The sequence below is a fragment of the Nomascus leucogenys genome, chromosome 13 (assembly GCF_006542625.1).
Source record: "Nomascus leucogenys isolate Asia chromosome 13, Asia_NLE_v1, whole genome shotgun sequence".
NCBI classification, from domain to species: domain Eukaryota; kingdom Metazoa; phylum Chordata; class Mammalia; order Primates; family Hylobatidae; genus Nomascus; species Nomascus leucogenys.
In genome coordinates this window covers 5,621,814-5,635,007 of record NC_044393.1, presented here as the reverse complement: position 1 = coordinate 5,635,007, position 13,194 = coordinate 5,621,814, and the positions used below count along the sequence as shown (strand labels likewise).

Genomic DNA, 13,194 nt, shown 5'->3' with positions numbered 1-13,194 from the left:
AGGAAGCTCCTGGAGGCGCGCCGGTGCCGGCCAGGTGAGACTGGAGAAGGGCGCGCAGGGCGCAGCATAGCAGCCGCGTGCGCCGGCCCAGGGCCGTAGTCCCCAAGGGCCCTTAGGGGACATTAGACGGCGAGCTCCCTCCCTTCCGAACTCAGCCAGTTTGCCGGGTGGGGGAGGGTGGCACCTACCTCCCAAAAGCACCAGGACGCAGGCGTAGGGGAGCATGGCTGCGGGCATCCCGTCGGGGCTGGCAGGACCGCCCGCCGGGCGCCGCCAAGGTGCTCAAGGGGAGGCGCGGGCGCAGGGCTCTGGGACGGCTGCGGGCGCCGGCGGCCAGGCTGGGGTCCTGCGAAGAAGTTGCGAGGGTCCTGCGCCCCCCTCGGCGCTCACACGCGCTCAGCCTTCCCGGCTGTTGATAGTTGTAAGCGGAGCTGCGCACTCATAGGTCCAACTCGCCAGAAGAGGTGGAGACAGCCCCCGGCGAGGCGCGCACAGCCCCCTGGTGCAGCTCCTGCCATTCAGACCCCCAGCCTTCCCCCAGATGTCCGTCCCCTGGCCGTCGCCTTCCCCAAAGTCTTCGCAGTGGGCAAGGAGCCCTCCCCCAAACTCTGGTCCCGGCCAAGCCAGAGCGATGCGCTCCTTGCGTCAAAGCGCACCCCTAGCCAGGCCGTTCCCCGGAAGGGCAAGCGGGGCGGGGAGTTCCTCTAAGCCCCGCCAGTCCTGGGACCCCTGAAGTTTCTATTCAGGTCTTCCAGCTACTCCTGGAAAAGTCGCGTCAACTTGGATCCCAGCAAACCCACAAGCGCAGTGAAAGTGGCCAACCCGGTCGCCTAGAAGCCAGCCCTGGCCTCTGTCAGTAAATGAGGCCGTCACCCCCTCCCCACCACACCCAAACGCATCTAGGCAAAGTGTGGAGCCGACCAGGCGGGTTTTCCTCCTCCTCCCAACTCCTCCTCCTGCCCCCCCCCACCCCCCACCCAAATCTCATCTGAGTGAGTCAGCTGAGGGTGGCAGCTCAGAGGCGAGGCAGCCGTGAGGCGGAGGACAGGCTGGGGGATCCCAAAGGGTGCGCTCCGGCCCCCACCCCGGGCACTGGGACTCTGGTGGCACCCTGGGTGGCAGGCAAGCCTTGAAGTCAAGTGCACGAGCCTTGGAAAGGAGGACCGGGAGAGTTATGGCATTTATGAATGAAGAAGAGAAAGAGAATCACTCGGATGGGAAAAGTTAACTGGATTGTTCCCACCTGCGTGGATCACCGGGTAACTGCAGTGGGACCGAGGGGGCGAGGCTGCGGGCTGGGGATGTGCGGGTTTCCTTGTGTTGCCATGAACCCAGAGAGGGAAAGGAAGAAGATGGAAAGAGAAAGGAAAAAGGGAAAAAAAGTAAGAGGGGAGAGACGGGAAAAGAGAGGTTGAAGAGAGACAGAGAAGAGAGACCTGAGAGAAGGAGAGAAAGAAAGAGACAGAAAGAGAAATGAAAGTGAGGAAAGGGGAAACAGGCAGAGAAAGAGAGAGAAAGGGGAGGGAAGAGAGAGGGAAAAGGAAGGAGGGAGTGAAATCAACAGAAAAAAGAGAACCAGGAAGGAGGAGGGAGGGGGAGAGAGAGAGAGAGAAGAGAGAAGAAGAGAGAAGACAGAGATGCGGTCTCCCTGGGGAAAGGTTTGGAGAACTGGGCCAGACCCATTTCCTGGGACTCACGAGTGGGCAGTCCACCTGCCCCTCTGAAGCATTTTATAGACTCATTTGTCCCACTTTTGTGGGCTGATCATCCCACATGGGAGCAGGGGACACCACCTCACCTTTTGATTTCTTACCAGAAACTTGGGTGAGGCTTCCAGGAGCCACAAGAGCCCTTCAATCCACCCAGGGACCCCTGACGTGGGCCCACCGGCCGTCCTTAGCTTTCCTCTCCAGAGGCAACAGGGAATAGGAAAAAGTCCAGAGCAAGGCCACAGCATGATCTTACGCAAATGGAAATGTGAGGAAAACGATCAATTTGCTTCCTGAAAATGACATTTTTTTTTTCTGGTTTCTATGAGACTCGAGATGGCCTTGCTGAAACTGAAATCAGTATGAGCTTTCCCTGGCAGACAGTGGCCATTGTCACATATTAAATTCTCATGAAAGGGATAACTTTGTGGGCAAGAGGAGAGTTGTGCAGGGTGATTATTTATAATTGCATAATTGTCATTATTTGTGGCAATTATGTGTCTTTCAATGTACAAAATTTACAATTATGGGTAGTTTAAAAACTACATGCTAAGGCTGGGCACCGTGGCGCATGCCTGTAATCCCAGCTCTTTGGGAGAGCCAGGCGGGTGGATCACCTGAGGTCGGGAGTTCAAGAGCAGCCTGGCCAACATGGTGAAACCCCGGCTCTATTAAAAATACAAAAATTAGCTGGACATGGTGGCGGGCATCTGTAATCCTAGCTACTCCAGAGGCTGAGGCAGGAGAATCACTTGAACCTGGGAGGCGGAGGTTGCAGTGAGCCGAGATCGTGCCATTGCACTCCAGCCTGTGTGACAACAGTGAAACTCCATCTCAAAAAAAAAAAAAAAAAATTAAAACGACATGCTATTCTGGCCATAATCATTTGAGACTTCAGTCTCTGGGCTTTCTGGATGTGGGTATTTCAAAGTCCCAGGTGGCTGATGGGGGTTCAAGCATTAGTAGCTTTTTGTGGGGAGAATGGGTGTTACATTGATGTCCTACGTAGGGTCGTAATTCAGTATTTTCAGAACTTATTGTACTGCTGTTAGAGGCACGAACTTTTCCACAAAGTATGGTGCTTGTGTATTAATAGTTGTATTGGCTTATTTAAAAATGAGAGGATTTGCTGATAATTCTTGAGACTGTGGCATGGGCCAGGCGCTAGGTGGATTGAGTACTTTATATGCATGTACTTTATATCTGAACAAATTGACAAGAAGTGGGAATTATGGTCAGGCCATTTTACAAACTGGGGCAACTGAGTTCAGAGAGTTTGGGCCACTGTCCTGAGGCCAGGCAGCTGGAAGGTGGCAGAACTCCCGGATCCCTGCTTCCAGCCACCATGCTGTGTCTCCAGGACACGTCCTGTCTCACTGGGTTGTCTGCTCCTTTCCAAATCGGAGGACCCCAAAAGAAAAGGCCTGTTTTATAATAACGGCTTCTTTTCAAAGACGTGTGTGAATAATGGGGGAAACATGACTCCAAAGTACTTTTTCTCTCCAGCCTGGGCAACATGGCAAAACACCATCTCTACAAAAAACACAAAAATTCTCCAGGTGTAGTGGCACATGCCTGTGGTCCCAGCTACTCGGGAGGCTGAGGTGGGAGGAACTCTTGAGCCTGGGTGGTCGAGGCTGCAGTGAGTTATGATTGTGCCACTGCACTCCAGCCTGTGTGACAGAGCAAGACCTTGTCTTGAAAAAAAAAAAAAAAGTGCTTTTTCTAGATCCTAGCTAAACCCCAGTTGTTGAAGCTGAGAGTTACAGGTGGGCCCTGCGACTGCTGCATCCTCACCCTTGCGATGGGGCGACACTTGGGAGGATGTGGGCAGCTATAAAGGGCACTGGAGGCTGACAGGGCCAGTGTTCCTCACTTTCCAGGTGAGGAAACAGAAGCACGATGCAGGTGAGCTGACCCTGTTGAGGTAACACAGATTTTACCCCACAGATAGAAAAAAGCAAAGAAAATGGACAAATAGTGTTTGAACAAGGCTGTCTTCAACTCACAAGGAGCTCAAACAAGATCAAAAGGAGGAACTGAAGCTAAAACTCACTTATTACCTTCAAACATATATTTATTTTTAATCAAAAAAAAGAAAAAAGTTATGTTGTCCAGATCTTGCATTTTGCTCAAGGAAGGGTGATATACGCTTGGTTCCTGACCTCTTTCTTACCAAGGAATCGCTTGAGAGCTTTTGAAACGGCAGCAATCACAAGGCTGTTTTGGGGAGAAGCCTCAGCTCTGTGTTGGCCGTGAGTTACGTCTGCGAGCATTATCGCATCTTGGCCTCCGTAGCTGGGCTTTCCTGGGCTGTTAACTGCAGGGGCCTGCCCTGGGTGGTCAGAGCTGCTGGGGATGAGGTTTTGGGAGGATTCAGGGGGTCTTGCTGGGTGTGAGGGAAGCAGCCTTGAGTCAGATGTCCGTGAGTGGGAGCCAGTCTTCTTGCTCCAAGTTTATCTCCCACACCACCCCTTCCCCCAGAATCGAAGTCCAGGGGGAATCAGGGGGAAAATATTGCAGAGCAGAGCCTCTCTTTCTTCCCCCTCCCCTCCAAACACCTACCTCTTCATCCTTGTCCCTGTTAAAAACACCATGGGATGATAAGATCACCCCACAAAATCTTGCTATAAAATGGTCTGTTTCCTCTGCTTGTTATCAGGGGTATCTGATCAAAGAAATGGTGCCCAGGCCTGGTTATCTAATAACCAAATAAACATCCAGGTGGCCTCCTGGGCCAAGAAAGGTAGGCGGGGGCAGCTCTGGATGAAGCAGGGGACAGACCGGGGTGGGCTGGGCCCCTCTTGGTAACCATTCCTGCCTCCTGAGTGAGCATGCTGGCTCGGCCCAGAGTCGACCAGATCCTTACAACAACCTGCATGTTACAGACGAAGAAACTGAGGCAGGGAAACCAAGTCTCTGTCCTTCAGAAGTGCCTGGTGCACCCCTGAGCCTAGCACATGCCTTGTGCATAGTAGGGGCTCGCTACACGTTTGCTGAGTGAATGAATGAGAGAACAAATGAACTATCACAGAATGAGCACTGGGTTTATCAGAAGACCTGACTTCAAATCATGATGCTACCACTTAGCCACTCACCAAGGCCCGTGCTAGGGAGAGGCAAACTTGTTCCCAGGGCTCGCCATGTAATGGGCACTCACTCTTGGGTGGGCATAGGTGCAGATAGCCCCTCTAGGTGAATGCCTTCTCATAGTTTGAGCCCTGGGTGCCTCCCCCAAGTCTCAGCCCTGCAATTCCCTCTGCATCTGTTTCTTCCTCTGTAAAATAGGATGAAGCTGTGCCACCCTCTAGGAGTTAGAAGACCATGTCCAGGAATTGAGCATTGGGTGCAGGATCCAGTCTTCTCAGGCCCTGATACCACATGGTGAGAAGTTGAAGGTCACACAGCTGGTGTGCAATGGAGCCTTGATGGAAACCTGGTCTGGGCTGGAAAGACTGGCTCCTCAGCCTGAACCTAAACTCCCTAGGTCTTGAATGGCATCTTGTTCACCTGCCTCTGGGAAGGCAGGTTGTGGAAATACCTTGGGCCGTTTGGCAACTCACCCTCCAGCCCTTAAACCTGTATAGGTATTCTTGCTCTATCTGGCTATTGTGTGTATGGTGGGGGCTGGGGGATGATGGCATTGGAGGGCTTAACCTAGCACCTGGCACATAAATGTTAAGTGAATATATTTTGAATGAATGTACAAATTCGGTAGATGAATGGATGAGTGGGTGGGTGAGTGGGTAGGTGGATAAATGGATGGGTTGGTGCGTAGGTGGATAGATGTGTAAGTGGGCGAGTGGATGGGTGGATGGGCTAATGGGTGGATGGGTGGGTGGGTGGATGGATGGATGAATGGGTGAATACATGGATAGGTGGATGGAGAGAGAGATGGATGGATGGATGATGGATGGATGGATGAATAGATGAATGGGTGGATGGGTGGATAGGTGGGTGGATGGATGCATGGATGGGTGGGTGGATGAGTGGATAGGTGGTAAGTGGGTGAATGGGTTAATGGGTGGATGAGTTGGGGGGTGGATGGATAGATGGATGGATGGGTGAATGGGTGGGTGGATGGATAGATGGATGGATGAGTGGGTGAATGGAAGGGTAGGAGGATGGGTAGGTGGATGGGAGTGAGATGGATGGGTGGATGGATGGATAGATGGATGGATGAGTGGATGAGTGGGTGGATGGGTGGATGAATGGGTGGATGGGTCAGTGGGTGGATGAGTTGGTGGATTAATGGGTGGATGAGTGGGTGGATAAATGGATAGATGGATGAATGGGTGGGTAGGTGGGTGAGTTAATGGGTGGATGGTTGAGTGAATGGGTGAGCAAATGGGTGGGTGGGTGGATGGGTGGGTAGATGGGTGGATGAGTGAGTGGGTAGGTGGGTGGATAGGTGGGTGGGTTAATGAGTGAGTGAATGGATAGGTGGATGAAGGAGTGAGTGAGTGAGTGGGCAGATGGATGGTTGGGTGGGTGGTTGGATAGATGAATGGGTGAGTGGGTGGATAGGTGACAGATGGGTAGGTGGGTGAGCTAATGGGTGGGTGTGTGAGTAGGTGAGTGTATGGGTGGGTGGGTGGGTGGGTGGATATGTGGGTGGGTGGATAGATGGGAGGGTGGATAGGTGTGTTGGTGGATAGGTGTGAGGGTGGATAGGTGGGAAGGTGGATAAGTGGGTGGGTGGATAGGTGGGAGGGTGGATAGGTGGGTGGGTGGATAGGCGGGTGGGTGGATAGGTGGGTGGGTGGATAGGCGGGTGGGTGGGTATATGGATAGGTGAATGGGTGAGTGGATGGAAAGGTGATGGATGGGTAGGTGGGTGAGCTAATGAGTGGATGGGTGTGTGAGAGGGTGAGTGTATGGGTGGGTGGGTGGGTGGATATATGGGAGGGTGGATAGGTGTGTGGGTGGATAGGTGGGAAGGTGGATGGGTGGGTGGATAGGTGGGAGGGTGGATAGGTGGGTGGGTGGATAGGCAGGTGGGTGGGTGGGTGGATGGATAGGTGAATGGGTGTGTGGATAGATAGGTGATGGATGGGTAGGTGGGTGGGCTAATGAGTGGATGAGTGTGTGAGAGGGTGAGTGTATGGGTGGGTGGATAAATGGGAGGGTGGATAGGTGTGTGGGTGGATAGGTGGGAAGATGGATAGGTGGGTGGGTGGATAGGTGGGAGGGTGGATAGGCAGGTGGGTGGGTGGATGGATAGGTGAATGGGTGAGTGCATGGATAGGTGATGGATGGGTAGATGGGTGGGCTAATGAGTGGATGGGTGTGTAGAGAGTGAGTGTATGGGTGGGTGGGTGGATGGGTGGGTGGGTGGATGACTAACACTCCAGTTGCCATAATTGTTGCTCTGGGTGGTGCTCACACCAAATGGTTTGTTAATTTATTAGTAACAATTCATTAATGTGTTAACTCAAGCTATGGAGACACATCTTAATCCCTGCACTTAAGAGGTGCTTTCCCACAAAGGCGGGGCCTTGTGTTCTTCCTGTGAACAGCCATAGCACCAGCGTGACAGGCAGGTGCTGTCAAGCGAAGAGCAAATGCCTGCTCTTATGTGGCCAGCCTTCTCTGCCTGGGAGGTTTGGGGATTTGTTTTTGTTAAATTTCTGGGTCCCCAGCCCAGCTCAAACCCCTCATTGATGCCAGGGCCACTCATAGCAGGCTGTGGAATGGCAGCTGAGCAGCTGGGTCTGGCACCAATAGCTTCATCAACACAACACCCAGACAGTCAGGTCCCTCTGGTTGTGGAGCTGACTGTTTGATGCTATGTAGACCCACCAGGGCTTGCAGACGGTCTGTAGAAAGAATGGGCTGGCTTGGTTCATTTTACTTGGGAGGCAAGAAAATTCAGCCTAAGCGAGGGCTTCTGTTGATGCAGGATGGAGGAGAGGCTGCCCCGCTCATGGCAGAAGGAAGGCTTTGGGCGTCTAATGGGGCTCATGTCTTGGTGCCGCCCTTCACAACGTACATGACTTTGGGCCTTTGGGCACAGCCTTCTGAGCTTTGTGTTGCTCATCTGCAAAGGGAGAATCCTCAGGTTTTGGGGAGAATGCAATGAGATGACACAAGTAAAGCCCTCAGCGTGGGGCCTGGTGGGCTGCAGGTCCTTGGTAAGAGGGCAGATGTCACCATTATTTCCGAGGGGACTGGGTAGGTTTGTGGATGAGTGGCTCACATCATCCAAGACCCCATGTTGGGCTCAGCACTGCAGGGTGTTGGAGCTGGGAGGCCTCTGCAGACCAGGTCCACTCATTTTCAAATGGCCTCTTGGGAGCCACCTAGAGAGGAGAGGACAGGGAAGGGAGGCAGAGAGGCCAGTCTCTGAGCCTCCTCCTCCCCTGTGTCATCTCAGGGTCACCATAGTGCTCTTCATGGAGTGGGAAGTGGTGGCCTCTAAGTGTCTATCAAATGTGAAGACCGCAAAAAGGGATCCACGGCTGTCGGAGCAATGAGATAGGCGATGACATAGACAGATCCGGAAAGCACATCGTCTCCTGAGCAGAAGAGCACACTCATGTAAGCCCAGAACAAAAACCTGCATGCAAGTGTTGCATGCATTTCACGTGTGTGTATCTAAGGCAATCCATCAGACATACTCCAGGGGATGTCTTTCAGGAGGAAGAAGGAAGGAAATGGGTGTGGAGATGGGAGGGGGGCAAAGGGAAAAATGTATACAATAAGAAAATAAGACAGATGAGAGTCCCAACATAGACCAAGGTTGTTAGCATGCCATGAACTCAGTCATGTTAAATGCAACTTTCTGTGTCTGCGGTCCAAAAAGTATGATAAGCAAAAGAGACTATGGAGAGACTGAGGCACAGCAAGGGGCAGGGGGATGGCCAAAATGGTGGTTGGGTGTCACCCAGACACTCAGGTCCCTCTGGCAGTGGCACTGACAGTCTGGAGTGATGTAGACCCATCAGGGCTTGCAGAAGAGTGTGGTTCGGTCCCCATTCTCTGATGTCTGCTCATGTGTGCAGAAGAGCTGCTTGGAGCAGGGTCTCACCTTTCCATACCCATCGGCCCCCTGCTCCCATCCACCAGCTGGGTCGCAAGAAAAGGCAAAAGCTGTTGTGACAGGTTCCTTGTTTTGAGAGGCTTTTGTCGAAGGGGGGAAAAAGAAAAGTTAGGGAACATGTGTGGCTTCAAATTATATCAGTTATAAAGTTTATTGTTAGCCCCCATTATAAAAATCAATATGCTCCTCATATAGGATTTTAAAAGCACTAAGTTTATTATTTCTCTATCATTGTAAAATTAACAGCGGTCCTAATATGCTATTTGGAAAATACAAAGTGGAAAGAAGAAAAATAAAAGTCATGCATCGTCCCTCTACCCAGGGACAACTCCTGCTAACACTTGGATGGATGAATTTTACATATACATATAAATATTCTCATCTACAGTCAAATTTAATAATGTGAATGCCTTAATAAACCACTAATTCCTTAATTTCATCTTTTAGGTTAATTTCCTAGTCTCTAAGGAACTGTTACATGCAAGGCTATGGGTAGCAGGGGAGGGACACGAAAAAAGAAATCTTATTTTTTGGCCAAAATATCCTGCATGTTGGATTTGCCTTTGTTTTGTTTTGTTTTGCTTTGAGCCTTCCGCCTTGTTAGGCAGCTGTTTGTACACTTTCTTCTGCTTTGGATTTCAGTCTGGAAGCAGCACATTGATTTTAAACAGAAATACCTTAAAAGAGGTGGTGTTTGGGGGTTTACAATCCCCCCACCATCAGCTTGCAAGTGGTTCTGTTCCGGCTGGCACGTTATACCAGTAAGAGGCTTGGTGTATCACCCAGGGAGCAGGTTAGCTAAATTCAAGGTGAACAGACGGCATTCTCTGTTTCTCTTCTGGCTGTCTGCCTAGTTTGGGGGTCTTGGGGAATTGGAGAAGCAAAATTTGGGGGCGGGGATCTTACAAGTGCTCACAGCACAACCCAAGCCTAAGACTTTATTTTTCCCTTCCTTCCCTCTTCTTTTTTTTTCAGTTTACAATTAACACTCAGGGTTTAGTCTCCACCCCTCCCTCTTGAAATGGAATTTTTATCTCTTGATTCATGCTACAAGATAAAATCCATGTTTATCCAGTTGCATGAATAATTGATAAGCTCTTTCCAACTTGCCAGAAGCAACTTAGCCGTCTCGCCTTGCGGCCTGGAACCCCTGGCAATTTCCGGAGCACCGGCAAGAGACTTTTGCAGTTTCTGCTTGGACTCTACCGACTCTCTGTCTCAGAGGTGGGGGTTTATCTCTTGATCCTGATTCGCGAGTTACAGATTAGGCACTGAAGGTTCCAGCACCAGGGATGCGTAGGGTCGGGGGAGGGAGGGAGGTGCACGTCAGAGTCCACTTAGATTTTCTGAACTCATGTCTGTGACGGGTGCAGACCTGGATTCCACTGGGAGCACCCCCCCCACCCCCCCACCCAGGGCTGGCAGTTTCAGAGTTCACAGCATTAATTAACTCTAATCTGTTCCCTGATAGTTTAAAGCAGGCTCAACATGTGAAAGCATTTTCCTTCCTGCTTATTTAATGGACTTAATGAGATAACAATGAGAATCTGTGTTTAGGCTCTGTAGCGCATTTGGCTCTCCCGCCATGTTTATATGATAAAAGGCAGTGGACTGTTATTTATGCGCTTAGCTGGGGTTTATTCTTTTTAAACAGGTCTGGACAGCTACTTGTTATACTTGGCTCACGCTAGCTTAAAAAGGGAATTTATGGACCTCACTGCAGAACGTCCCAATTCTTCAGGCCAAGGTAAATGGAAGTTGGGGTGGTAGTGAAGTTGCAAACTGCCTCTAAGAAGAAAGGTTAACAAGATACTGTTCCTTCCACCCCCGGCCTCCCGTTGGTTCCCCCACCCCAAGAGCCTTCCCACCAGGCTTCAGGGTGACAAACGCTTGGATGTGATGGGGCTGAGATTTACTTGTGCCTTTGTTGACGGCAGGGCACTTTTATTGAAACTTGTTGAAAGGAGCTAGCTTCGAAGGCTCCTCCAAGACTCTACACCACAGGGGGAAACAGGGCTTTGATTTAAGATACTCACATCTATCAACCACAGGCATTCATTCAATTTTCTCTTTCATTTGGGGAAGGAAGGGAGCAAATGAATCAGAGGCTGATTTTTTTTTTTTTTTCTGGCCTGTTTTCCCCAAGCTCCAGGAAATTAAGAAACATGCCATTAGTTTTAGCAAACAATTTAAACAAAGTAAAACCAGATCTCCCACCAAAGGCCAAGGACCATGAGGGGTCTGAGTGCCCCGGCCCTGTTTGTGGACTCTGTGGGTCATGGAGGAGCCATGAAATGGGAAGAGAGCTGTGGGTGATACAGGATGGTGTGCGTGACAGTCGTCCCTGTGTCTTCTTTGCTACCATATTTATCATAGCTTAGATGTTTGTGGCCTGGTGGCGCCAAGGGTGAACAGAAAGCGTTTTTGGGGCACCATGGCCCAGACCTTAGCCTGAATGTTGTGGGAAGCTGGTGGGTATCTGCATGCGTTGGTGAGAACCAGTGGGCATCTCCTTGGAAGCCAGTCCCCAAGGTGGCTCTGGATGGCTCACTCCTGCATCTCGCCAAATCCACAGGGTCCGGCTGTGTCTCCAGGGCTGTGTGACTTATTGAAAAAGAGAGTGTATGGTGGATTTCAATATCTATATTGTACAAAAAATGTAAAAGGGGCAGGGGACAGGAACAAAGAAACCAGTGCTGGTGATCCTGTCCCCACAGTAAGGTCTGCTCTAGTGTGGACATGGGACAGGGGCCAGGCCCTGCTGCTCCTTGGGGGAACACAGGTCCATGGGGGTGGCTCACCGTCATGTATGCGATTTTGATGTTTGTACATTTGTTGTACCACATGAACCAGTCTTGGATGGCTGTTCTGAGTAAATGGGATGATGTGGGTAAAGCCCCCAAGACCAGAGCTTGGTACAGGGCCGTGCTGGATAATGCTGACTCGTGGTGATGAGGGGAAGGAGGAGGCAGGATGCCACGGGTGAGGAGTCCAGGCTCCAGTGCTGCTGAACCGCCATCCACCAGTATGATCTCAGCAAGCCTTTCTCCATCTGGACCCAGATGGTTCACCCATTAAACACCCCAGGCACATTGAAGGGAGATGAACAGTGTCCAGCATGGTCCTTAGCTGTGAGAAGTCAGACACTCTCCTTTTCAACCCTACGACTTTCCAACGTCTGGGGTGCAGGTTTTTTTCCTCTTCTTTTTACTTATTACAAGGTAAAATACAGTCTTATTACAGAAAACTAGAAACCAGAAAAGCCCATCACAGAGTCATTCATTCAACAAATGCCTATTGGGAGGGGTGGGGAATGAGCCCCTGGTAAGCCATGGACTTTCTCTGGGTGCAATGAAGGCTGACGGAGGGCTTTGAGCATCCTCAAAATTCAGAAGTCTGTTCTCAGTCATCAGCAGCTGTACCGGGAGAGGAAGAACCTCTGAAGTGGTCTGACTCCAAAAGCCAGTGAAAGTGCAGATTTCCTGAGAAGGAGTGAAGCTTAGGGCCCTGCCAGGCAGTGATGCTTTCTCAACTTTGGGGGCAGTAAAATGTACAGACTCCGGGGAAGGAGACCAGGAAGGAGGCTGCAAAGTGTGCATGCTCTGGGAAGGGGGCAGGGAAGGCTAGCAAAAAGCTGTTAGGGACCCAGCCAGGCTGCTTCCCTTGGAGGCCCAGCCTGAGGTGTGCTGTTTCCCACCAGAGATGGCAGAAATGATTTCAGGTGCTATGTAGATAAGCCATGAACTATCATTGAGTCTCTTCTTGGTTGTGTTGTTAAAGAAAAAGCCTCTGTTGGGTGCTGGTGTATCTTCAACACCACTTAACACTTGTCAAGCTCTCCTTTACTGAGGTAAAGCAGTCCTCAGGCTCAGAGCTTGTGACCAGGGAGCAGTATCTAGCCAAAATTTTATTTCGATGCTTTGTTTTCATTGTCTTTAAAACAAAAGATGGTTGTCTTCCATTTGCCATGAAAGATACTGCTTCCCATTTCTGTTTTTTACCCATTTTTCATTAAGGTATAATTTGCATGCAGTAAAGTCTAGTCTTTTTAGTGTACAGTTCTGTGGAATTTCAATAAATGTATCCAGTGTGCAACCATCACATCAAGATATAGAAGGGTTCCTTCACCCCTAAATCCTTCCTTGGGGATGACAACCTCTCTTCACCCTCAGTCCTTTGCAACTAATAATCTGTTTTCTTTTCCTATAGTTTTGTCTTTTCTAGCATGTCCCATAAATAGAATCTTATAGCACGTAGCCTTTTGAGTCTTGCTTCTCTCACTTAGCAGAATGCATCTGATATCCATTCACATTGTGCCTGTATCAGTAGTTCATTCATTTTTAATAATGAGTGGTGTTCAGTTGTAGGGCTACACTATAATTTGTAGAGGGACATTAGGATTGTTTCCAGATTTGGCAGTTACAAATAAAGCCCCTATAAACA

General features: G+C 50.3%; 1 protein-coding gene and 1 long non-coding RNA gene across 2 annotated transcripts in view; one reads left to right on the top strand and one right to left on the bottom strand.

Annotated features, from left to right (window-relative positions):
- The window catches only part of APCDD1L (APC down-regulated 1 like), a 56,692-nt gene extending 55,780 nt beyond the window's left edge, over positions 1-912 (bottom strand). The window contains exon 1 of the mRNA XM_003277495.4: positions 189-912. Within this exon, the coding sequence (XP_003277543.1) occupies positions 189-237 (49 nt within the window). The 5' untranslated portion in view covers positions 238-912. The remainder of the gene's footprint in view (positions 1-188) is intronic.
- LOC115838060 overlaps positions 892-13,194 on the top strand; it is a 104,387-nt gene continuing 92,084 nt past the window's right edge. The window contains exons 1-5 of the long non-coding RNA XR_004033115.1: positions 892-1,259; positions 4,998-5,093; positions 8,086-8,249; positions 9,865-9,975; positions 10,406-10,498. This is a non-coding gene — a long non-coding RNA (uncharacterized LOC115838060). The remainder of the gene's footprint in view (positions 1,260-4,997; positions 5,094-8,085; positions 8,250-9,864; positions 9,976-10,405; positions 10,499-13,194) is intronic.